This window comes from Artemia sp. Qi Xiang Cuo, chromosome 10 (assembly GCF_049724085.1).
Source record: "Artemia sp. Qi Xiang Cuo chromosome 10, ASM4972408v1, whole genome shotgun sequence".
NCBI classification, from domain to species: Eukaryota; Metazoa; Arthropoda; class Branchiopoda; order Anostraca; family Artemiidae; genus Artemia; species Artemia sp. Qi Xiang Cuo.
In genome coordinates, this window is record NC_142803.1 from 40,489,129 (window position 1) to 40,515,516 (window position 26,388).

At 34.5% G+C, this 26,388-nt stretch overlaps 1 protein-coding gene across 1 annotated transcript in view; it reads right to left on the reverse strand.

The window, feature by feature from the left end:
- Positions 1 to 26,388, reverse strand: part of LOC148947766 (leukotriene A-4 hydrolase-like) — a 294,121-nt gene that overhangs the window by 79,876 nt on the left and 187,857 nt on the right. The window contains exons 8-9 of the mRNA XM_089095421.1: positions 15,753 to 15,953; positions 12,639 to 12,828 (exon numbers count right to left, since the gene is read on the reverse strand). Of these exons, the coding sequence (XP_088951547.1) occupies positions 12,639 to 12,828; positions 15,753 to 15,953 (391 nt within the window). The remainder of the gene's footprint in view (positions 1 to 12,638; positions 12,829 to 15,752; positions 15,954 to 26,388) is intronic.

Here is a 26,388-nt window from a genome sequence, read left to right on the forward strand (position 1 = left end):
CAGGTTAGATTGCAAAATTGCAGGTATCCAGATTATAAATAATTCACTGGAAAAGTGTCTCCTCCGAACTAACAATAAAGACTCAAGACTGACAATCAAACAACATTGCTATGTTGCTACTCTTGGACAAAGACAAATGGGTCATGGAATGGACTACTACAAGGATCGTTCATCAATGTACGGTTACGGTCTCGGCAATTGGTTTGCTAAGCTGTTTCGCTCTAAATTCCAAATTTTCCATCATAAATTCGAACTATTTGGACTTTCATCGCTTGTGTGTAAAGTAAACGGAATTCCTCTCTACAATTTATCTTTTGATAAATCCTTATCTTTTGATAAATCCCTACATCGCTTTCTCAATTATTCGAAAATGTTATAACTGAGGAAGTGTTTGCGAAAACTCATGGCATCATTGTATTGGATTTGTTCGGTACTCAAGATATGAGTATTGGCTGGAAGGGTAATGTCCGTTGAGAGTATACCTTTGCCAAGCCACTGGAGGAAAGTATTGCATTAATATCGGTAAATCAATTTTGAAACTTTAACAAAGGTTCATTCGATTTAAAATTCCAATGGCTAGTTCCCTTTTTAATAGTCGAAAGTGATTAGAGGGCAACAAACCCGCCTCTCACGCCCACCTTTTCCCCAAACATATCTAGTAAATACTTTGAAATAGCCATTTTATTCAACGTATTTTTAAGTTCTGGACATTAGGTCTTTGAGGATGACAACCCCCACAGCCCTCAGGGCAAGGGTTGTAAATTATGCCCAGGAGGTGTATAAGGTTTTTATTGAAAGCACACAAACTTCAAAAGGGCTCATTCAATTGGAAATTGAAAGGGCTAGTGCCTTTTTTCATAGTTGAAAATGATTGGAGAGTAACTAACGCCCCTCTCGTGTCCACCATTTTCCCAAACACATCCAATAAAGATTTTGAGATAGCCATTTTGTTCCACGCAGTGCAAAGTTCAGGATTTTATACCTTTGAGCACGACCTTCCCCCCACAGTCTTCAGGGCAAGGGTTATAAGTTATGCCCTGGGGGAATATAAAGTTTTTATTGCAATCTTTGTCGTAGAAACTTGAAAAAAGGCTCATTTGATTTGACATTAAAAGGGCTAGTACCCTTTTTAATGGACGGAAGTGAATAGTGATATTTTTTGTTGTTGTTGTTATTTAGACCAGGGCACTTTGTATCGAAGGAGTTGTCGTGGGAACTTCAAAAAGGGCTCATTCGATTGAAAATAGAAAGGGTTGATGCCCTTTTTAATAGTCGAGACTGATTGAAGGGCAAATAATCCCCCTTCCACTCCCATCCTCCCACACCCACTCTCCCATTTGCCCATTATGTTTAAAAACTAAATGTTGCCTTAAGATTAAATCAAAATGCACGGTTATGATGCTAATTCCCAATAAGGCATCTCAGAAGTATCCCAAGAAGGACTAAAGGTATAATGTTGAAACTTTCAGGGCTACTTCTGCTCTTAAAATTGAACCAAAATGAAAATAGCTTAAGTGTATCCAAGGTATCAAAAAAAGTAAACAGATTTATTTGCGAATGGTATCAAGTTTTCCATTTCAGGTCAACTAGAGGAGATATGAAAAGAAATTGAACAGTACTATTTGTGTCCAGATTTTTAAAAGGGTGTATGTTGATAAAAATTGCTAAAAAAATTTCTCCAGCATACAAACAGCAGACCAAACTATAAAGTCTTAAAAAACGAAAAGATTTAAAGTATTATTTCCTTTTTTCCTGAAATGACTATGTCAATATAAAACGAACAGAAATTAATAAAAAAAAACTTTTTCCACAAAATAAGTTTTTCAAAGAAAAGTAAAGAACTCCAATAAACAAGAAATGAGAAAAAATAAAATCAAATAATCTACCAAGCGTGAAACTACCACAAATCAAGAACGATAAATAAATGAAACCCAAAACGAACAGAAATTACAATAAGGCCAGAACAAAATTTCCACTTTACTGAAAAAACACAAATGAATGTGCATTTTCAGTTTAATATACATATATTGATATTTAGTAATCAAAATGTTAATATTATTTGATTTATTAAACTTATAAAAGTTAAAACATTTATATTTTTTTCAGTAAACTGCAAATTTTGTTCTGGCCTTGGGAAGACATAGGGGTTTTGCGCCCAACTTATGTTAATTTCTGCTCGTTTTGAGTTTGACTCGGTTTATTATTTATTGTAATTTCTGTTTGTTTTGGGTTTCACTTATTTATTGATGCTGATTTGTGGTGGTTTTACGCTTGGTAGATTATTTGATTTTATTTTTGCTCATTTTTGGTTTAGTGGAGTTCTTTACTTTTCTTTAAAAAACCTATTTCGTGGAAAAAGTTTTTTAAATAATTACATATCAATGTCGACCTATTCAGTGAGATAGCCAATAGAACTCAGTTTTTATGTTCTGATATTGATTGCTAGGTAGGTAGGTAGGTAGGTATAGGTTTATTCATAAATCTGTTTTGTAGCACTTGCTAAATTACGCAGATTTTTACAAACTCAAATAAAAACAAACAAACCAAAGAAACAAAGGTTAAAAATATCAGCTCTCGTATTAAATTTTGGTAAAAAAACGGCACGAATGAATCTTCATGCCTTCGAGTGCGAAATATTGGTGGTAACAGTTTAAGTTGGGTCCGTGTCTTCATATTGATAGGGGCATCGGGGGAGTATGAATCTATGGTGTTTTTTGTTTAATATGAATATACCAAAATTCATTATCAATTTATCTCTTCTTTCGGACAACGATGGTAGGTCAATTGTTCTAAGTCCTTCCTCATAGTTGATGTAGTACCTGTCAATAATCCCTTTAACTGTGCATTTTTGTACATTTTCCAGCATATCAGAGAAGGATGGTGAATATGGCGCTGCAGGATCCCATACTGGACAGGCATATTCTAGGTGGGGGCGGAAATAGTCCACGAAGGCAGTTCTTAACTGGTCTCCGGAAAAATCAAACCGTTTCATTGTAATAATGGTTTGAAGGGCACTATATGCCTTAGATACCACTTATTCCACACAGGTGTTGAATTTACAGTCCGATGATAATATTACACCTAGTAGTTTGGCACTGTTGGACAGGGGAAACAGAGAGTTTGGGACATCAAGATCACGCTTAAGAGGGTTAAACCGAATAACTTTTAAATTTGTGGAGTTTATGGTTAGATTAGCTTGCTCAACCTCCTTATTCAACATTTCCATCAGGTCGTTGGAGAAACAAGGGGTAACACTTGAACTTTTAGCTTCATAGTTAAGTAAAACTGAAAGGTCATCGACAAATTCATTTCTTTGGTCATATTTCCTCAGGACAAAATTTATCACATCACAAATATCAGCCCGGCTAATCTGGTGCCTTGAAGGGCACCACTCGTAATTTTACGAGAAGAGGACAGGGTATCACTCTCAAATAGAGGAAACACACATTGTGTTCTATTAGACAGGAATTCAGCGATTAGCTGAATTGTTAGTCTATTCGCCCCCATTACTTTTGGTTTCATTAGAGCAACAGGGTGGGAGATTAGCTCGAAAGCCTTGCGAAAATCCACCATGGCAAGATTAACGATGGTACCTTTTTGGTCAAGCCATTTTACTAAAGTATCATGCAGGCGCACTAGATAAATTGTGGTATTGCAGCCTCTGATACCCCGGTACTGGTATTTATCAATGTTTGTGGAAATCTCATTGAGTGTTGCTTGATCAATAAATGCCTCAAACACTTTTGGGAAGGCAGAGGTGAGAGATATAGGCCTCAGTTCTTCTGGAGATTTAGGATTTCTAGTTTTGGGTATAACTCTCTTATATGCAGTTTTCTAAAAACTCAGGGTGTGACAAAATGGTCTAGCGAGAAAATGGCATACTCAGAAAAGTATTGCAAAATCTCAGGTCGAGCGCATGATCCCTTGACGAGCGATTGAAACAACGTGTGAAAGGTTTAAAAAGGTTGCAAAAGACCTCATCTCCGATCAGTCTCAACTCAGCCCGGAAGCCTGAAGCAACACTCTTGTCAAAGAAGAAAAAGAAAGTTAAAAGATTGAAAAAGAACTTCTTTTCCCAGAAAATGTCATATCTACCACATAAGAATCTCACCCTTCAATCAACTCATCTCCAAATCTTTTCAATGCGGAAAATATAGATGTCAGTGTAAAACACGGATACTATGAGCAATTTTATCTGTAACAACCGCTCTCTGAAAATGTACATTTTCACGCTTATTTCAATGAAGACTATTTCATAGATTTGACTTCAACATTTATAGATTAACATGTAATAGTTACAAAATATAACAACGAAAACTAAGTGCTGCCGACGGGTTATCATACAAAAATTGCGTACTACACACTATATTTAAACAAATAAGTGTCTACAACATTGGTGAGCACGAGCAATAATCTTTCAAAATCTACAAGTTATATACAATTCATGTTGAAGATTCCGATGTCTTATAAGCTGTTGAGAAGGCATGCACTTGGTTATGAATATAAAACAGATACTGACATTACCAATATTCCTAGAGATGCGTCGACTAATGATTTGCATTTAGTTTGGAAACTAAATCATGAGATATTATATATACCTCAATGCCTGCTTCCCAGTGTAAAGATTGATATAGAGCTACAATTTGCACCGTCCAATTTTATTGTGCCAAAAGTACTGGGCGCTGCACAGTCTCTGTGCAACAGTCAGTGTAACAGTCTCTCTCACGTTGGCAATACTTCATGTACGAAAACGGCAAGCTATGAGTTCTGTTGCTTTGGCAATTGAAACATTAAGAACCTCTGATTATGGTATCAAACTACTCGTGCCTCATAAAATCACGAATCAACGACATATTACTACGGGTACGCGTACCTGTACCGATTCATCATTTATCAATTGCAAAATTCCTTCAAAATTGGCATTGGCTCTTGTAAAAACTGCTAGCGCTGTGGGATCATGGCCAAATTCCCCTCATAAATTTGAACTGTTTGGACTCTCATCGCTTGTGTGTAAAGTAAATGGACTTCCTCCCTATAATTTATTCTTTGGTAAATCATACAGGACCCTATATGAATTGACAATGCAATCCCTACATCGATCTTTTCAATTATTTGAAAATGTTATAACTGAGGAAGTATTTGATGGCAGTTTTTTATTAAACATGGTGCCATGAACACGAATCAAATAATCAATGTGTTCAATATAGATCCCTAACTGTCCAAATATAAATCCTATTGCATACCTTTGGATATCCTGGAGCATATTCAACATGCTAGCAATACTATTATTATTGTTAATAGCAGCACATCAAGTGTAAAGACGGGGCATTGGTTATACATCTTTCAAACAAGAAGCAATATAGAATTTTTTCATCCTCTTGGCATACAGTATACATTCTACACACCTCACATTAAAATTTTTCTTGAGCAGAATGGAAAATCTAGTATTCAAAATCGGGAGCGGGTACAAGATTTACAATTGAAAAGCTGTGGTTTTCATGCCCCATCATATTTTATATTCCTATGTCGCAGACAAACTTACATGGAATTCCTCAAGATGTATGGCGACAATCCACGTTTGAACGACTTTTTTTTCGGAAATACTCTTTCCTATCTCTATTATATAAATTTTGGTGCCCTAAAAGGGAAATGCCTTAAAAATATATGTAAACTAGTTTATTAATAAAATTTGTATGCATACAAAACACTGTGTCTTTTTTTAGATTTCTTCTTCTACGTATAGATAATCATCAACAATGATAAGTGGCCGCAGCTCGTCAGGATTAAACTTGTATTCATCTCGACATGCAAAGTCAGGCTCAAATATTCTAAAATATATTTTAACTTCATTTTTATTAAATCCCTTTGTAAAGTTAATAATACTACTGTGATTCAGTGATTCATACTATACGATTCACACGTTTCAATTTTCTTATTTGAAGCAATGTCACATACAAAATTCTCATATGAAAAATCTCTTTCTGTAACAGCCAAATAAAAAGTCTCTAGGTTTATAATCAAAGTAGCCAATATCTTAACAGCCATGTCGTAAAAACCAGACTCTTTTATTATTCCAGCAATTGAAGCGTAGACCAGGTTCTTCTTCCCAAAACAATTTAAAGCCACGACGATACCAGTCTTTTAAAAATAAACTGAACTCATGTTTAGGGTTTTTCGCAATCATGCCAGGGTAAGTATTTTTTCATTGATCACGTTTGTAATAGTGACGATTGTAGCATAAGAATCCTCATAAATATGACATAGATGATTTCGGAGACCACACTGCCTTTCCATGATGATAAAATAAAAGTTCAAAATAGGGATAAAATCCTTTTTAATAGAAAGTGTATAGAAATTCACAAAAAATACCAGATATTTCGGTCACACATACAGTGACCGTCATCAGTGGTAAAACTGTCATCAGTAGTAAAAGTTTTACTACTGATGACGGTTAATGTATAATAATGTGACCGAAATATGTGATATTTCTTGTGAATTTCTAAACACTGTCTATTCAAAAGGATTTTATCCCTATTTTGAACTTTTATTTTAAGAATGCTCTATTATGAGAGTCACAAATCTCTTCAAGACATGAACTATAGTCGTTAATTTGCACTCCGTATCCTTCAAGCAATTTACAGGGATTGCATAATTTACACTTTTCATTATAGTCATCAACAAAACTACAATTCTCACAGGATGACCAGGTGCCCAATGTATACAAGCATAAAGGGCATGTTTAATAATTTTTCAATGTTGACTGTCTTACTTCCGAAAAGAAACTGACTCACGATCAATAAAAATGTCTTCTAGCACGACATAAATATGTTTAGAAATGATTTCCTACAAAATAGCCGTCTATGTAGTTGATAAGAGAAGAACCACAATCTCATTTTGTTTTGTCTCAATTAATATATCTATAAAATTAGTAGAATCAGCTGGACCACACCGACAAAGCATCATGCAATAATCCAAAGACTGGGAATCAGTTCCCCTTTTATCGTTAAGTATTTCTCTGGGAAATATTTTCCGTTGAAAAGATAATTCACGAAAGTGATCATCTAAAATTAACCATTTTTCCAATTTTACTAGATTACGTAAGATTTTCTGGTTCTCAAAACTAGTCATTTTAACACTCTCACTACTAGACTAACAATTGCTAGTAACAATTGCTAGTTTGTATAGATTCTTTTCTTCAATATATTTCGCCAACACATTTAATCCGTCTTGTAGTCTCTGTATATGCACTATATTAACTTTAGCTGCAAAGCATAATTGTTCCCTCGATTAGAAACATTCTAAATGATATAACATATCCAGCATACATCTTGTACCATTCTAGGGTTGGTCGGCAACCCCTTGTAATTTCCACTGCTACTTTAGGCACTCTATGTTCCATCTCGCTGTTAATTTCAATATCCAGTAATGTGTAAGCATCCATTTTGATGTTGACACGCTGAACTATTTTTTAATACTGAAAAAATAATAGAACGCCTGGACATATTCCAGGAAAGCCGTCTCGACAATTATATGGGGTAATTGAAAAACAAAATAATAGAACACCTGGGAAGTCTACCACCTGGAATGATATCACAGGGCGGGAATTTTGCCTAAGACAAGGCTCTCATAGGAATATTGCCTGTGATGCCGTGACGTCAGAGGGCTGCACTTGAAATGACAAGGAAAAGGGGAGATGGCTGCGCTTGAAAGCTGGGGGGCTGCGCTCGAAAGTAGTAAGGGCCCAGTACTGATATAAATTCGAAATATTCAAAGTAGGGTGAATCAGGGAAAATCCGACAGTGGGGTAAGTCTGATACCGACCTTCAATTTGTCTATGGTCCATTGTATCTGTGGGAGGCTTTCATATTTTCTTCCATATTAGTAGCAGTAGGCAACAGTGCCATCAACTTCTGGTAGAGTTAGTACGCCTTCTGTTCAGAGGGTTTTGAAGTTTTTTGGACGGCGTTTTTTTAGGAACACAGGTAACTGACTTTACTTTAACTTATGCAGATTATAAAGTAAGAGAGATAGAGAATTATTTTTCATTTCTTAGAAACTAGAAGACCAGGAGCATCTTCCTGATTTTTGAAAACAAGCTAATGTTATTAGTTGAACAGATAAGAGGGGTGTCGGTCTTACCCCCGAAAAAGCCCACCTGGGGAAAGTCCGACATGTCGGTCTTACCCCCTACGGGGGAAGTTTGGCTGGGGTGTCGGACTTACCCCATGTTACCAAAGATGGATATTTGAAAGGGTAGAACAGATTCTAAGCTTTAGATAATAAAGGCTGAAGCCAGTAACCATCCTTAGATGGCTCTACTAACTTAGTGGAAAGTAGTGCTATGTTGATCATTCATGTATTGCAGTTCTGTGCCTGCTTTCGTTTATCTTTCTCCCCTGTAATTTTTTTTTCGTCTTAACCTTTACTTGTGACCTGCCGTGTAAAAAGTGTAGCAAAGAAGAAATGCTACTTGGCTTGTATCAAATTTGTTGGCAGATTTTGTCTGAAAATACCCTTTTTACATATAAAATAATTTTTGCTCAAAGAAAAGGTGTCAAAACACAAGTCGTACTCCGCCGTGCAAAAAGTGGGCTAGCATAGTAGCAATGCTACTGGACAGTTTTCATGGCCTAGTAAAATTTGTTGGCATTTTGTTTTCAAAAATACCAGTGCTTCCACTATCCCCAAATTTTTGGGGATTTCCCCCAAAATCTGTCTTCTCATAAACATTCTCAAAATTGGTTCCCCAAAAATCCCCTTTCTTTCAGGGTTGCCACCCCTAGTGATTTATCACTGACGACAATCCACCCCTAGTAACTATTACTTTCACTTGACTTGAAATAATTTTTTCACTTTTTTCAAAAGTTTATGTCTCAATTATTTACTACACATCAAAACCAGGCATAGATCATTGATTTACTGACCTTTCTTCCTATGCTAGTAAAAGTATACTGACCTTTTTATAGTTGTCGTACAGTGATCAATGAATATTAAGAATGCAGTTGGGTGTGTATTATTTTTATAATACCAATATCATTGGAGTGTACAACTCAATCCATAAACTATCAGCAGTAAGCTATATACTGCATACTTGAGACTTTGAATACTATACACCATTAGCAGTATTAGAGTAAATATGAGACAGTACTTTAATATGATTAAATATGATTAAGAAAACTATTGATATTTCTAACCGCAAGCTATACTAAGTTACATTTGTTACTTTTCTGAAAATTTTACCTATAGAAATACTTCTTGCTCAAAGAAAAGCTGTCAAATCACGGATTTTGCTGCTAAAGTGTTGGCAGCTTTTGGAATTCTGCTACTGGCAGTTTTGGAATTTTTTGCACAACTGCTTGTGACAGGTTTTCGAATACATTCATCAATTCATTCATAATTCCCCTTCGAATAAATTCATCCATTCATTCATAATTCCTTTGTCTTTTCTAGATGCCTAGAAATTATGTTCGGAAAACACAACGCGGGGTTGGAGGAAAATATGATGTAACTCAGCTATAAAATGCGCTAGCAGAGATATCTTCAAAGAGAATGTCTATGCTACAGGCTTCGAAAGTATTTCAAATACCACGCACTACCTTGCATGACCATCTTATGAAGAAGACAAAAGTAAAAAAAAACAGTTTGTGGTGGAGGGAGGAGTCAAGAAATTCTTGCTGAAATAGAAAAGGATATGGCTCAGGGTCTCCGAATACTTTGAAAAGTGGGGCATAGGTCTCAGCAAGCAGGAATTTTTTGACCAAGTCCAAGACTATCTCATCAAGAACAAAGTTCAAACAAGATTTAAGGACAACCGACCTGGTCATGACTGGTGGGTGGGGTTCAAGTGCCGAAACAAAATTTCACTAAAGAAACCAGAAAGGTTAGAAAGCAAAAGACTTTTGCAGCAATCTGACCCCTTCATAATGTATGGTTTTTATGAGCTGTTGTATGAAACTGCCACGGTGATGGATATTCTTGACAAGCCCCAGTGCTGGTTTAATTTGGATGAGGCATCTTTCTGCAGGGATCCTGGCAACATGAAAGTTGCTGGAGCCAAAGACTCACCAGCCACTCATAGAACAGGTGGTAATGGATGTGAAAATACAACTGCCTTGGTTTGTATCAGTGCAAACAGAGAAAAATTCACACCTTTAATAGTTTTCTCTGCAAAGAATACCTGGACCTCATGGATACCTGTACATGGAGCTTACCCTGGTGCATCTTACTCATCTACCAATAAAGGGTGGATGACGTCTGATCTCTTTATGAACTGGTTTGAATTCCAGTTTCTTCCTCATGTAAAGGGAAAGGCACTTCTCATCTTAGATGGACATGGCACACATGCTCTTGCAAAACTTGCAAAGCTTTCTCTTGCTCTAGCAAAACTTGCAAACGAAAATAACGTGACAATTCTCAAGCTACCTCCACATGCATCCCACATGCTTCAACCTCTCGATAAAGTGGTTTTCAAGGGAATGAAAGTGTCTTATGATCATAATCTCTCGAAATGGCAGAGGGAGCACCCTGGCAACATTCTGTCAAAGAAGGATTTTGTATGTCTCTTATCAAAGGTATGGGATACCTATTTCACTCCTAGTCTGATTGAAAAGTCGTTCAAAGCAACTGGAATCTTTGATCTGAGTGTTCCAATGAGAGTAAACCAATCCGTAATTGACCAAAACCAAGTTTGAACCTACCAAGTTGAGACGCTATGCAAAAATGAAAAAGGAGCAAGAGAAAAATTCAGGCACATCTTAAGTCACAACCACTGTCAACACTGAACTAGAAAAAATTACCTTTTCTGTTACCTTTAGTCCAAAGAAGTTGCTTGGCAGCCAATCAAAAACTTTTGAAGAGATTCTTCTTGACTCAATCAAGCGGCTCGACCTACCATCAGTTTCAGGAATAGAAAAACGGAATAAAATTGCAAGAGAGGCAGAAGTGATAACATCAAAAGAACATCTAGAGGTGCTTAAGAGGGAAGAAAATCTGAAAGCAAAAGGCAAAGGGAAGAAGAAAAGTTCAGATGGGAAGGGTATAAAATCGAAAAAAGAAAGTTTTTCCTAAGAGGGAAGTCAATAGAGATACGGGTGATAGCGAATCAGACATCAGCCTTGAACTTGGCTCTGATGAGGATGATCAGAGTATTCAAGATACTATTCAAGAAAGTGACAGCGATGACAAGGAGACACCCAGTAAGCAAAAGATTGTTCCCAATCTAAATGAGTACTATGCAGTTAGATACGATGCAAGGAATGACGAAGAAGGTTACATAGGAAGGGTTCTAGACTTTCCTGACGAGGGAAAAGTTAACCTCAAGTTTCTTCACTGCTTGAGCCTTGCCACCTACTCTTTCAATTGGCCAAAGAAAGACAATATCGATACTGTGGATGACAAATACATTTTGCAGGACCAGTAAACTTAGTGGGAAAACCGGACCATTTGAAATACCCCAAAACCGTCAAGTTATTGTATTGTACAAGGCAGTTACTAGCAAGAGTCAGTAGATCTTTGTGTTATGCCCATACACGTAAGCTACAACAGCTATGAGTCATTTTTTGTATCTGAAGTCAAACCATGATTTGTGTGATATGTTTTTCTTTTTTAAAATACAAGCAATCATTTAAATTCAGTGATTTGTGCACCTTGGCTAAGATATTTGTAATGTTTATCTTTTGGGTAAGTCTGACATTGTTGGAGTTACCCCACAGCAGCAGAAAAAAGTATGGTCTGGCCTTTTGATGCCAGTCAGTTTGACATAAAAATTGTTTGCTTATGGACTTATAGTGATTCCTCGATGCCCTTTAAGATGGTGAAGTCATATTATTTTTGACATATTGTTGAAAAAAGCTAGTAGGATATGTTGCACTTCCCCCAAAGCTGGGATAAGTCCAACATAGCAGACTGCACCAACTTTGAGACCTGGTGATGGGCTACAAGCACAGTATATGGGAAAATCAGAAAGTGAATAATATGGGAAACTGTTGTAAAAAAAAAGGTTGATAGAAGATGATATGAGATACTCATAAAAAAAAATCTTGGGAGTCAATTTAACAAAAAAAATCATGTTAAGGTCTTGGACTTTCCCCGATTCACCCTACTATGAAATTCATTTCTTACAATTTTGTTTACTTAACTTTAACTGATTAATGCCTAATATGAATACACTGTGTACATACGTCTGGAGTTTAAATTATCGTATCTAAAATCTTGATATCCAGATTTTTAGCGGTCTGTTTTTTTTAATTTATAAGATACTTGTCTGATTACGCTATTATTGTATGTTTGTCATTTTAAAATTAAATTCTTTTATTATGCAGTAACTATTTAACTTGTGAACATAATGTTTGTCCAAAGTTTTAAATGTTCTCAAAGGTGTCTGTTATGTTGTAACACCCTTGGTAAATTCTACTATGTAGCGCCATAAAATGAAACAGCAAATATAAAGTAAAACAAGTTGAATATGTATTTTTAGATGAAACACATTCCTAAAATACAGTTTGCTACGAAAAAGAAGCCTGTTTCAGAGCACACAATGTGAGAATCCTTTATTCTTTCTTTGATATAAAATGTGCCCTTTCTTCAACAAAAAATATAAACTTATATTTTAAACTATTCAACATAAAATATAAACTTACTCAGGCTTGTACGGCGGTAATCCAGGTTCTTCAAACCATGCAGTCCTATTCATATTCAGTAATTTAGTAAAGACCTCTAGTGGAGCTTCTTTTCTCGTAAATTCAAGAATTGTTTCAAATAAATCATGCAGCGTAATTGATTGGAACTTCCACTTTGACAAGAAATAGCGGACAAATTTATCAAAGAGTTCTGGAAAAATATAATAGACTGTTGAGCATAGAGATAAAAAAAATCTTCTATAATTAATAAGCTAGTATTTTGATTACCAGATAACCAGTACGGCGCATTTCAGGAAAAGTTTTTCTTCTAGTCTCGCTGGAATATTAATTTTAGTGCTCTTGCTCTTTTTCGGCTTTTGCTAAACCAGGCTCTTCTAAAACAGAGTTAAAGATTTCGACAGAATATTGCTGAAGTCCTGTCCTCCTTGTGAAAGACATGGTAATCCAATTTCTTTTGAGATTAAACAGGGAGGTAAATCTGATGTTTGTTGTTAAAGTGTGTACTTGAGCACAGAAATAGAAAAATGGAGAGTTTATTTTTTGTTCCATATTGTGAGATAATTATAATTGCAGCGTCATATGTAACACAATAAAGGACGAACTCTAGCCCATAGTAGCTAAAAATTAAAAAAAAAGTTTAAAAAAAAAAATGCCAAGGGAGGAAGAATCATCATTTGAATCTGATTCAGGAATGTTAAAAGTTATTATGATTATTCTCAATCGCAATGGTTTATTCCAAAATTTAGCTTAAAGACCTGCACACTCACAGCATATCCTCCACAGGACTATATATAAGATCCTTTCATTTTACCCCAAAATTAAGCCTTGTTTAACAGTCTGACGCCCGTGCCTTGAATCACGTGCTGGAATTACCTAAGGGGATACCATTGAAATGTCTATAACTCTTTTTTTTTCACTTTCAATTTTTTAGCTATTCTACTGTATGCCTACAAAACATGGCCTCTCAAGGCTGAAGAGGTTAGAGCTACGGACACGTTTGATCACCGCCGTCTTCGCCATATACTCCAAATCAACAGATGGTCTAGAATTCCCAACAGTGAAGTAAGAAGCCCCTGTGGCCAATCTGAAGAGCTATCCTTCATCATCAAAATACCTCAGCTCAAACTCCTCGGCAAATCCTTGCGTCGCCCTAAAGGTACGATATATCGAGACTTCTTCATCTGCGAACCAGTCAGTGCCATCCTAGAGATGACATCAGAGAGGACAGAATAAGAATTTTTGGCGAAAATTCAAAGAGGACCATCGACCATGGGGAGGCTTTCCGAGGCATGGGAGGAGATAGGACAGAGACTGGCTGAAGATCGCCCGGGAAGTTGCAGCCGATAGATCGAAGTGGTTTTTAAAACTAATCCCAAAGTCCAGTGGTGCCAGGCTGCACAGTTAATCGTCTGTTTTGCGCCAAAAGTCGATTCTTGCTCTTGGGAATTGTTCTTCTATTTATTTCCCCCAAAAACTTACTCATGTGACAAAATGTCCCCATGACGATTAGTCTACTCGTATAATGGACGGTCATGACGAGTGCTCCCATCACAAACAAATGGTGGTGATTAAAATGAATATTACCAATTTATGGAATCTTGATTTTCTGATTTTTCTTTTATAGCCTCTCTGTAATAGGTGTACTCAAACACATTATAGGCTATCGATTAGCTTTCTGGTTAATGAATGTTTGCTTTTTTTGTTCATTTTAGTGTCTTTCAAGCATAAAATTAAGCAAAATCCTTCAGTAAAAGCGATCCACGATGAGTTTGCTAAAACTACTTATGCTATTGGCTCTATTCTTTGGGCCAAATTTTATCGCTCTTTTAAGCACTTTAGCATAAAATGGCAAAAAAAAAAAAAAAAATCTAAATTTAAGTGAAAAAAAACTTGTACTTAGGAAAATGAGGCTGATTTCCTAATATTTATAGATAGAAAAGTTGTTTCGATATCGGAAACAAGGACAAAATTTCTTTGTTTGGCTTGGATTTTTATTCTCCCTCTTTGATGGTATTACATTGTTTTCTATTTTGTTTTACTTTTTCTTTTTACCCCTTTACCCCTTCTGTGATTGATGTTTTTCTTTTTTCTTCTCTTTCGAACTCTTTGATATTGTTCTTCAAGTGAACTGCCATGTCAACCATAAATGACGTGACAATAAATAAGAAATAATTTTTTTCTGCAAATTAAAGTCTTTTAGGTGATGTTTGTTTAAATGTATATTTTGTATTATTTATGATTTACGTAATTCATCTGATCTTTGAAAAAACGTCTCTTTTCCATTTGATCAGAGCATTACACACCAATATATCATATAAAATATAATAGACAGAACTTTTTAGTGATATAAATTATACTTTTTGGGACCAGGGTTGCCAGCTTTTCTGTCCATGAATGTGTCCCCTCAGAATCCAAGAACGTGTCATTTTTAGCTAAAATCTGTCCATTTTGAAATCTCAAAACTATAAGTTATTTATGTCTACCAGTTTCATAATTGTCAAAAAGACGCTTTGTACACCTCTTTCAAAGCGGCCACTTAACATCAAATATAATGCAAACTAAAAAAAATCCATATATAAAACTTATACAAAATGACATAGTGTGAAAGCATGAGACTCATAAACACGTCTTACTTTGGAGAAAATCTTTTACTTACGACATCTCCGGCAAAACCTGGATGCTCGAAACAAAAAAGAAAATACCGAGAACAAGCACTACTTTGGTAAAAAGTGACATTTATTTTTACTAAAATATGTATTTATTTGGAAACTGTTTCGTCTATATAATAAATTCACAAAATATGTCCGTTCTGCCCTTCTATGTCCCAAATTTATGAAATGTCCCACTTTTTGCCCGTTTGAGGCATTTAATTCCGGTACTTAGGAATTTTTCCTTTTGGCATAAAATTTGTCGAGTTGGCAAACCTGGTCGGGACCCAGCAGCCCAAGCAAGCGTAAATAAGTTCAAGCTATGCAAAATTGATGGCGGAGCAAATGAAAGTTATTTTAAAAATTTACTAATTAAAAAAAAGATTCGTTCAGTACAATTACATGGTTATGTCCTAATCTACTTTACACATCAGTTAATCAGAAAAAGATATAGAAAAAAACTTCCCTGAGTCTTCGTACAGCTCATTCCAGTACCAAATAACGGTACTTCCTTTTTCATATGGAATTTTGGAAAATGAATCCGTTGGATCTAAGCCGGTTAGATCTAGATGAAGCTTTGTGAGGGGATTCTTTTCACCGTATTGTTGAATTGTATCTTTCAGGTCCTTCCATCCACCTTGAGCCAAAAATTGCCTCATTGGTTCGCCTAAAAAAATGTTTGACTTACAGCTTACCTTCAAATAATGGCAAAAAAAGTTTTTTAGTCAGAGAAAATTACCTTTATGAAAGAAGTCCAGCGAAGAAGTTATTCTAAAGCTTAAAACACGAAAGTGTAAATACTCTGAATAAATTCTTATTTTTGTACACTATGCTACCAATCAAATAAAAAAAATCTTTTCAAACCAAATTAAAGAATAACATCAAAACTCAAAACAGACAGAGTTTATTTCGTATATGAGAGGGTGGGGTCTTCCTTAAATACTCGATCTTTACACTAATTTAGTAAGAAATCATTTAAGATTAGAACAAATTTAGTTAATGGATAATTGCAAGTGTTATATTTAGAGATTGCTTTCTAAGACACTTAAGTTGAAAATATTATTGTTTAATGCAAATGCACGTTAGTAAGCTCTTTCATTTTTGAGACATTGTGAAAAATACTTTTTTTCGACTCCAACTGTCCTTGTGCTTGATCAATCGTTCTTAAGGCATCGAGAACAGAAGGCATCGGGAACATGGGGTCAAGGAGGAGCACCCCCTTCATATACAGAATAATTTCTGTTCGCTTTGAGTTATACTCGCTTCTTAATTTCATGTGAAAAACTTATTGTCTTTTTTTCAATTAATTTCCACTCGTTTTTAATACCGTGGCCAGGCTTATGCCTAAATGTGGCTATCCTAATGTGAGGGGGGTACCACTGAATTAAATCCTCAAGACTTAAAAAAAAATCTTTACGTTTTCAAAACAATGCTTGAAAATTGTCTTTTTTAATTGAAAAAAAAAACAACATTTTTCAAATCTGGGTGAACATAGTGTCATTAGACTCAGTTCAACACCAACATCAACATTCCCTGAAATTTCCAACTTAACGTCTATAGCTGTTCGAGAAATATTGCAGATACGACCTTTTGACAACCTTGATACAAATAGCATCTTCTGATTTAGTTCAAGATTCCCTGAGGTTTTTGATGCTTCTGTAGAATGGTTCTAAGATACGCTGAATTTGATGGTGTATTTTTTTCAAGATATTTCGCCTTGTTGGGGGTGTTTTGCTCTTTTTCCGAAAATTCGGGAAGTTTTCTCAGGCCCACAAATTTGGTAACTTCAAACTTAAGAAATTCATTACCGATTTAGAACCGATTTAGAACCAACATAAAAAGCCAATTCTTATACATAAAAAGCCAATTCTTGATATATATATATATATATATATATATAATATATATATATATATATATATATATATATATATATATATATATATATATATATATATATATATATATATATATATATATATATATATATATATATATATATATATATATATATATATATATATATATATATCTCTGGCCTTCCCAAGGCTAGAACAAAACTTGCACTTTCCTGAAAAAAATATAAATGTTTTTACTTTTATAACTTTAATAAATAAAATAATATTAACATTTGGATTAGTAAATATCAGTATATGTATATTAAAGTGACAATGCACATTTATTTGTATTTTTTTCATTAAAGTGCAAATTTTGTTCTGGCCTTGGGAAGGCATAGGGGTTTTGAGCCCAACTTATGTTAATTTCTGCTCGTTTTGAGTTTGACTCGGTTATTTATTATAAGTTCTGTTTGGGTTTCATTTATTTATTGATGCTGATTTGTGGTAGTTTCACGCTTGGTAGATTATTTTATTTTATTTTTGCTCATTTTTGTTTTAGGAGTTCTTTACTTTTCTTTGAAAAACTTATTTTGCGGAAAAAGTTTTTTAATAATTTTCTGTTCGTTTCATATTGACATAGTCTCTTCAGGGAAAAAGAAAATAATACTTTAAATCTTTTCTTTTTTTAAGACTTTATAGTTTAGCCTGCTATGTATATGCTGGAGAAAAATTTTTAGCAATTTTTTACAACATACACCCTTTTAAAAATCTTGACACAAATAGAAGTGTTTAATTTAGTTTCATACCTCCTCTAGTTGACCTAAAATGGAAAATTTGATACCATTAGCAAAAAAATCTGTTTACTTTCTTTGATAGCTTGGATACGCTTACACTGCTTTGATTTGGTTAAATTTTAAGAGCAGAAGTAGCCCCGAAAGTTTGAACATAAAGGTCATAACTTATAACCCTTGCCCTGAAGACTGTGGGTGGAGTGTCCTGCACAAAGATATAATTTCCTGAACTTTAAGCTGCGTGGAACAAAATAGCTATCTCAAAATTTTGATTGGATGTGTGGAAAAATGGTGGGCGTGAGAGGGGGGTTAGTTGCCTTCCGATCACTTTCGACTATTAAAAAGGGAACTAGCCATTTCCAATCGAATGAGTCCGTTTTGAAGTTTCTACGACAATGTATTCTATAAAAACCTTATATGCACCCTGGGTATAAGTTACAACCCTTACCCTGAGGGCTGGGGGGGGGGCTGTCATCCTCAAGACCTATTTTCCAGAACTTAAAACTAAGCTGAATAAAATGACTATCTCAAAATTTTGATTAGATGTCTTTGGGGTAAAAATGGGCGTGAGAGGGGGATTAGTTGCCCTTAAATCCCTTTCGACTATTAAAAAGGTACTAGCCCTTTGAATTTCCAATCGAATGAGCCTTTTTTGAAGTTTCTACGACAACGCCTTCTATAAAAACATTATATGCCCCCAGGGTATAACTTACAACCCTTGCCCCGAGGGCTGTGGGGGAGTGTCCTCCTCAAAAACATAATTTATATGTGGAAATAAACTCCACTGAGCAAAATGGCTATCTCTAAATTTGGATTGGATGTGTTTCAGGATATGGTGGGTGTGGAAGGGGTGTTATTTGTCTTCCGATCCCTTTTGTCTATTAAAAAGAGCACAAGCCACTCCAATTTCCAATTGAATGAGCCCTTTTCGAAGTTTCTACGATAACTTCTTCGATACGAAGTGCCCTGCTCTAAAGGAAAAAATAATAAATAATACTTTGTGCCAACATCGTTCTTATATGTCCCCGGGGCATAACTTCAAACCCTTGCCCTGAGGATTGTGGGCGAAAGTCCTCCTCAAAAACATATTTTCTATCTGGAAATCAACTACGCTCAATAAAATGGCTAACTCAAAATTTTGATTGGATGTGTTAGGGGGAATTATGGGCGGGGGGGCTAGTTGCCCTTCAATCACCTTTGACTATTAAAAAGGGCACTAGCCACTCCAATTTACAATCGAATGAGCCCTTTTCAAAGTTTCTAAGACAACTCCTTCGATACGAAATGCCCTGGTATGGTAAACAAAAAAGAAATAAAAACATCGTTCTAATCATAGGCAGCGCGATTGCGCTGCCTATGATTGTTCAGGTGCTGGGGCAAAACTTCTTTTTCTTGCAATGATTTGTCCAGTCCATATTTTGATTTTCAAAAGTATGGTAAGTATTGATGACCTTATCCATGTCAAAATCCAAAACCCAATCATCATCACTATCATTTCAATTTGTTTGGTTCGTTACAACTCGGCTTGTCTTTCGTCATTATGAAATACGTATCGCTGAACCTTTGTTTTCTTTTAACAAAGGTATGGGGCTCGCGGCAGGCTTCTACGTAGAGTTTCTGACTGTCGCTTGTCTTCTAAACGCAGAAAATTTGAGCCTATTCTTCGATGTCATGATGTCCAGATGGGCCTTAAATTAGAAGTGGTGCCTTTGTATAATTACATTTTTTTTTTATTGGGCCTTTAACTTTAGCCTCGGCTCGTCTTTTGTCATTATGAAAGACATATCACCAAACCTTTGTCTCTTTTGATTGTTCAGGTGGTTTGACAAAAACTTCTTTTTCTTCCAAAGATTTATCCAGTCCATATTTTTGATTTTCAAAGGTATGGTAGATATTGATGACCGTATCCATGTCAAAATCCAAAACCCAATCATCATCGCTATCATTTTCAATTTGTTTGCTTCGTTACACCTCGGCCTATTTTTCGTAATTATGAAATATATATCGCCGAACCTTTGTTTTTTTTTATCAAAGGTATGATAGGCATTGATGACCTTATCCATGTCAATATCCCAAACCCAATCATCATCGCTATCATTTTTTATTTTGACACGTTTTGATTCTCGCTGTCCAGGTTGATTTTCATTGACTCGCTGCTCTTCATTTTCATATTTGACTCCCTCACTTTTTAGCATGGCCTTTGCTTTAGCTGCCCGTATTGGTGTTATCGCAATTGGTGGTCCAGGTTTTCGATTTTCACATCTTATCACGTTTGATAGTTCAGGTGTTGGTTCCAAAGAATCATCATTTATAGTAACCGCAACTGCAATTTTTCGTTTTTTGGGCCTTTAAACAGACATTATATTATACAAAAAACTGCTGCGCTGGAAATTCAGCAATCTTATTTATACTATGAATCACATCATGTAAGAAAATACTTATATGATGTTATAAGAAATGCTTATATAATACAATAACATAGTACATGCCATCATTTGCAAAAACCAAAATTAAGGCTCTTAACGATTATTCTCAGATTTCTGACGTAACTAGACCGTTTTTTTTTATGCGAGAATATCCAAAGATACCAATTTTTCCAAACAAATATGGAGCCATTTACGAGAAAAAATACGTAATATACGCATATATATATATATATATATATATATATATATATATATATATATATATATATATATATATATATATATATATATATATATATATATATATATATATATATATATATATATATATATATATATATATATATATATATATATATATATATATATATATATATATATATATATATATATATATATATATATATATATATATATATATATATATATATATATATATATATATATATATATATATATATATATATATATATATATATTGAAGAAAGTGCTAGTTGATTACTTTAGCGACAAGGTGATCATTTCTGATGTTTCTGGGAAGCAAAGTACAGTGACACTTAGGGAGACGGCTGCAAGCATTCTTCGGGATTATTACCAATTGCTAATAGACGTAAATACTTATATGATGTCATAAGAAATGCTTATATAATACAATAACATACTACATGACATCATTTGTAAAAACCAAAATTCAGGCCCTTAAAGATTATTCTCAGACTTCTGACCTATCTACATCGTTTTTTTTTTATGCGAGAATACCTTAAGATACCAATTTTTCAAAAAAATATGGAGCTGTTTTCGAGAAAAAGATACATAAATATAAATATATATATATATATATATATATATATATATATATATATATATATATATATATATATATATATATATATATATATATATATATATATATATATATATATATATATATATATATATATATATATATATATATATATATATATATATATATATATATATATATATATATATATATATATATATATATATATATATATATATATATATATATATATATATATATATATATATATATATATATATATATATATATATATATATATATATATATATATATATATATATATATATATATATATATATATATATATATATATATATATATATATATATATATATATATATATATATATATATATATATATATATATATATATATATATATATATATATATATATATATATATATATATATATATATATATATATATATATATATATATATATATATATATATATATATATATATATATATATATATATATATATATATATATATATATATATATATATATATATATATATATATATATATATATATATATATATATATATATATATATATATATATATATATATATATATATATATATATATATATATATATATATATATATTATGTTTAAGAGATAATTACTGGGCAAAAAAAAAAAAAAAAAAAAAAAAAAAAAAAAAAAAAAAAAAAAAAACTGTCGTCCTAATCCAGCAATTGAGACAAATGTGCACTTGAACGAGGCTCTCACCTTACACATCCATCCAACTACCTAGGACCAAACAGTATACCCAAGTCGTTGTAAAATTGCCCGCAAAAGCACCAATCTAGCAAAATATTTCCAAGTAAAACCTTCCATTTAGGGCTCATCAGAAGAATACCACCGGCCTTAACGGGTTTCGAGGCTTTACATTCTTTACCCAGCACGGTGGCGCCTCTACCATAAGATCTATATGGTAACCCTATGTCAGGTCAAACCTGTGAAATACATGCATACCAGTCAAGCTATTAGAAATTACATACAAAAAGTGTTTCAATGCTTCCACAATCAACTCCCAGAGGTCACTGAGAGACCATTCTGGAACAAACGAACACACGTCCAGATGTATCTTTTATTGGTATCTGGACCAATTACCAATTTAAAGCTCCTCAAGCTTGTTTGAAACCCCTAGCAACTCAAACTGCGAGAAATTATATTAAAATATCTTTTTTAAAATAAATGATAAATTAACCAAATAATCATCAATTTCAGGTAAAACCTGGACCAGGGTTAAGGTCCGTCGGGGAGGAATTTTTATGATTCCTCCACCAGCACTAGATCCAACCTGGATTCATATTATGTTTAAGAGATAATTACTGGGCAAAAAAAAAAAAAAAAAAAAAAAAAAAAAAAAAAAAAAAAAAAAAAAAACTGTCGTCCTAATCCAGCAATTGAGACAAATGTGCACTTGAACGAGGCTCTCACCTTACACATCCATCCAACTACCTAGGACCAAACAGTATACCCAAGTCGTTGTAAAATTGCCCGCAAAAGCACCAATCTAGCAAAATATTTCCAAGTAAAACCTTCCATTTAGGGCTCATCAGAAGAATACCACCGGCCTTAACGGGTTTCGAGGCTTTACATTCTTTACCCAGCACGGTGGCGCCTCTACCATAAGATCTATATGGTAACCCTATGTCAGGTCAAACCTGTGAAATACATGCATACCAGTCAAGCTATTAGAAATTACATACAAAAAGTGTTTCAATGCTTCCACAATCAACTCCCAGAGGTCACTGAGAGACCATTCTGGAACAAACGAACACACGTCCAGATGTATCTTTTATTGGTATCTGGACCAATTACCAATTTAAAGCTCCTCAAGCTTGTTTGAAACCCCTAGCAACTCAAACTGCGAGAAATTATATTAAAATATCTTTTTTAAAATAAATGATAAATTAACCAAATAATCATCAATTTCAGGTAAAACCTGGACCAGGGTTAAGGTCCGTCGGGGAGGAATTTTTATGATTCCTCCACCAGCACTAGATCCAACCTGGATTCATATTATGTTTAAGAGATAATTACTGGGCAAAAAAAAAAAAAAAAAAAAAAAAAAAAAAAAAAAAAAAAAAAAACTGTCGTCCTAATCCAGCAATTGAGACAAATGTGCACTTGAACGAGGCTCTCACCTTACACATCCATCCAACTACCTAGGACCAAACAGTATACCCAAGTCGTTGTAAAATTGCCCGCAAAAGCACCAATCTAGCAAAATATTTCCAAGTAAAACCTTCCATTTAGGGCTCATCAGAAGAATACCACCGGCCTTAACGGGTTTCGAGGCTTTACATTCTTTACCCAGCACGGTGGCGCCTCTACCATAAGATCTATATGGTAACCCTATGTCAGGTCAAACCTGTGAAATACATGCATACCAGTCAAGCTATTAGAAATTACATACAAAAAGTGTTTCAATGCTTCCACAATCAACTCCCAGAGGTCACTGAGAGACCATTCTGGAACAAACGAACACACATCCAGATGTATCTTTTATTGGTATCTGGACCAATTACCAATTTAAAGCTCCTCAAGCTTGTTTGAAACCCCTAGCAACTCAAACTGCGAGAAATTATATTAAAATATCTTTTTTAAAATAAATGATAAATTAACCAAATAATCATCAATTTCAGGTAAAACCTGGACCAGGGTTAAGGTCCGTCGGGGAGGAATTTTTATGATTCCTCCACCAGCACTAGATCCAACCTGGATTCATATTATGTTTAAGAGATAATTACTGGGCAAAAAAAAAAAAAAAAAAAAAAAAAAAAAAAAAAAAAAAAAAAAAAAACTGTCGTCCTAATCCAGCAATTGAGACAAATGTGCACTTGAACGAGGCTCTCACCTTACACATCCATCCAACTACCTAGGACCAAACAGTATACCCAAGTCGTTGTAAAATTGCCCGCAAAAGCACCAATCTAGCAAAATATTTCCAAGTAAAACCTTCCATTTAGGGCTCATCAGAAGAATACCACCGGCCTTAACAGGTTTCGAGGCTTTACATTCTTTACCCAGCACGGTGGCGCCTCTACCATAAGATCTATATGGTAACCCTATGTCAGGTCAAACCTGTGAAATACATGCATACCAGTCAAGCTATTAGAAATTACATACAAAAAGTGTTTCAATGCTTCCACAATCAACTCCCAGAGGTCACTGAGAGACCATTCTGGAACAAACGAACACACGTCCAGATGTATCTTTTATTGGTATCTTGACCAATTACCAATTTAAAGCTCCTCAAGCTTGTTTGAAACCCCTAGCAACTCAAACTGCGAGAAATTATATTAAAATATCTTTTTTAAAATAAATGATAAATTAACCAAATAATCATCAATTTCAGGTAAAACCTGGACCAGGGTTAAGGTCCGTCGGGGAGGAATTTTTATGAGTCCTCCACCAGCACTAGATCCAACCTGGATTCATATTATGTTTAAGAGATAATTACTGGGCAAAAAAAAAAAAAAAAAAAAAAAAAAAAAAAAAAAAAAAAAAAACTGTCGTCCTAATCCAGCAATTGAGACAAATGTGCACTTGAACGAGGCTCTCACCTTACACATCCATCCAACTACCTAGGACCAAACAGTATACCCAAGTCGTTGTAAAATTGCCCGCAAAAGCACCAATCTAGCAAAATATTTCCAAGTAAAACCTTCCATTTAGGGCTCATCAGAAGAATACCACCGGCCTTAACGGGTTTCGAGGCTTTACATTCTTTACCCAGCACGGTGGCGCCTCTACCATAAGATCTATATGGTAACCCTATGTCAGGTCAAACCTGTGAAATACATGCATACCAGTCAAGCTATTAGAAATTACATACAAAAAGTGTTTCAATGCTTCCACAATCAACTCCCAGAGGTCACTGAGAGACCATTCTGGAACAAACGAACACACGTCCAGATGTATCTTTTATTGGTATCTGGACCAATTACCAATTTAAAGCTCCTCAAGCTTGTTTGAAACCCCTAGCAACTCAAACTGCGAGAAATTATATTAAAATATCTTTTTTAAAATAAATGATAAATTAACCAAATAATCATCAATTTCAGGTAAAACCTGGACCAGGGTTAAGGTCCGTCGGGGAGGAATTTTTATGATTCCTCCACCAGCACTAGATCCAACCTGGATTCATATTATGTTTAAGAGATAATTACTGGGCAAAAAAAAAAAAAAAAAAAAAAAAAAAAAAAAAAAAAAAAAAAAAAACTGTCGTCCTAATCCAGCAATTGAGACAAATGTGCACTTGAACGAGGCTCTCACCTTACACATCCATCCAACTACCTAGGACCAAACAGTATACCCAAGTCGTTGTAAAATTGCCCGCAAAAGCACCAATCTAGCAAAATATTTCCAAGTAAAACCTTCCATTTAGGGCTCATCAGAAGAATACCACCGGCCTTAACGGGTTTCGAGGCTTTACATTCTTTACCCAGCACGGTGGCGCCTCTACCATAAGATCTATATGGTAACCCTATGTCAGGTCAAACCTGTGAAATACATGCATACCAGTCAAGCTATTAGAAATTACATACAAAAAGTGTTTCAATGCTTCCACAATCAACTCCCAGAGGTCACTGAGAGACCATTCTGGAACAAACGAACACACATCCAGATGTATCTTTTATTGGTATCTGGACCAATTACCAATTTAAAGCTCCTCAAGCTTGTTTGAAACCCCTAGCAACTCAAACTGCGAGAAATTATATTAAAATATCTTTTTTAAAATAAATGATAAATTAACCAAATAATCATCAATTTCAGGTAAAACCTGGACCAGGGTTAAGGTCCGTCGGGGAGGAATTTTTATGATTCCTCCACCAGCACTAGATCCAACCTGGATTCATATTATGTTTAAGAGATAATTACTGGGCAAAAAAAAAAAAAAAAAAAAAAAAAAAAAAAAAAAAAAAAAAACTGTCGTCCTAATCCAGCAATTGAGACAAATGTGCACTTGAACGAGGCTCTCACCTTACACATCCATCCAACTACCTAGGACCAAACAGTATACCCAAGTCGTTGTAAAATTGCCCGCCAAAGCACCAATCTAGCAAAATATTTCCAAGTAAAACCTTCCATTTAGGGCTCATCAGAAGAATACCACCGGCCTTAACGGGTTTCGAGGCTTTACATTCTTTACCCAGCACGGTGGCGCCTCTACCATAAGATCTATATGGTAACCCTATG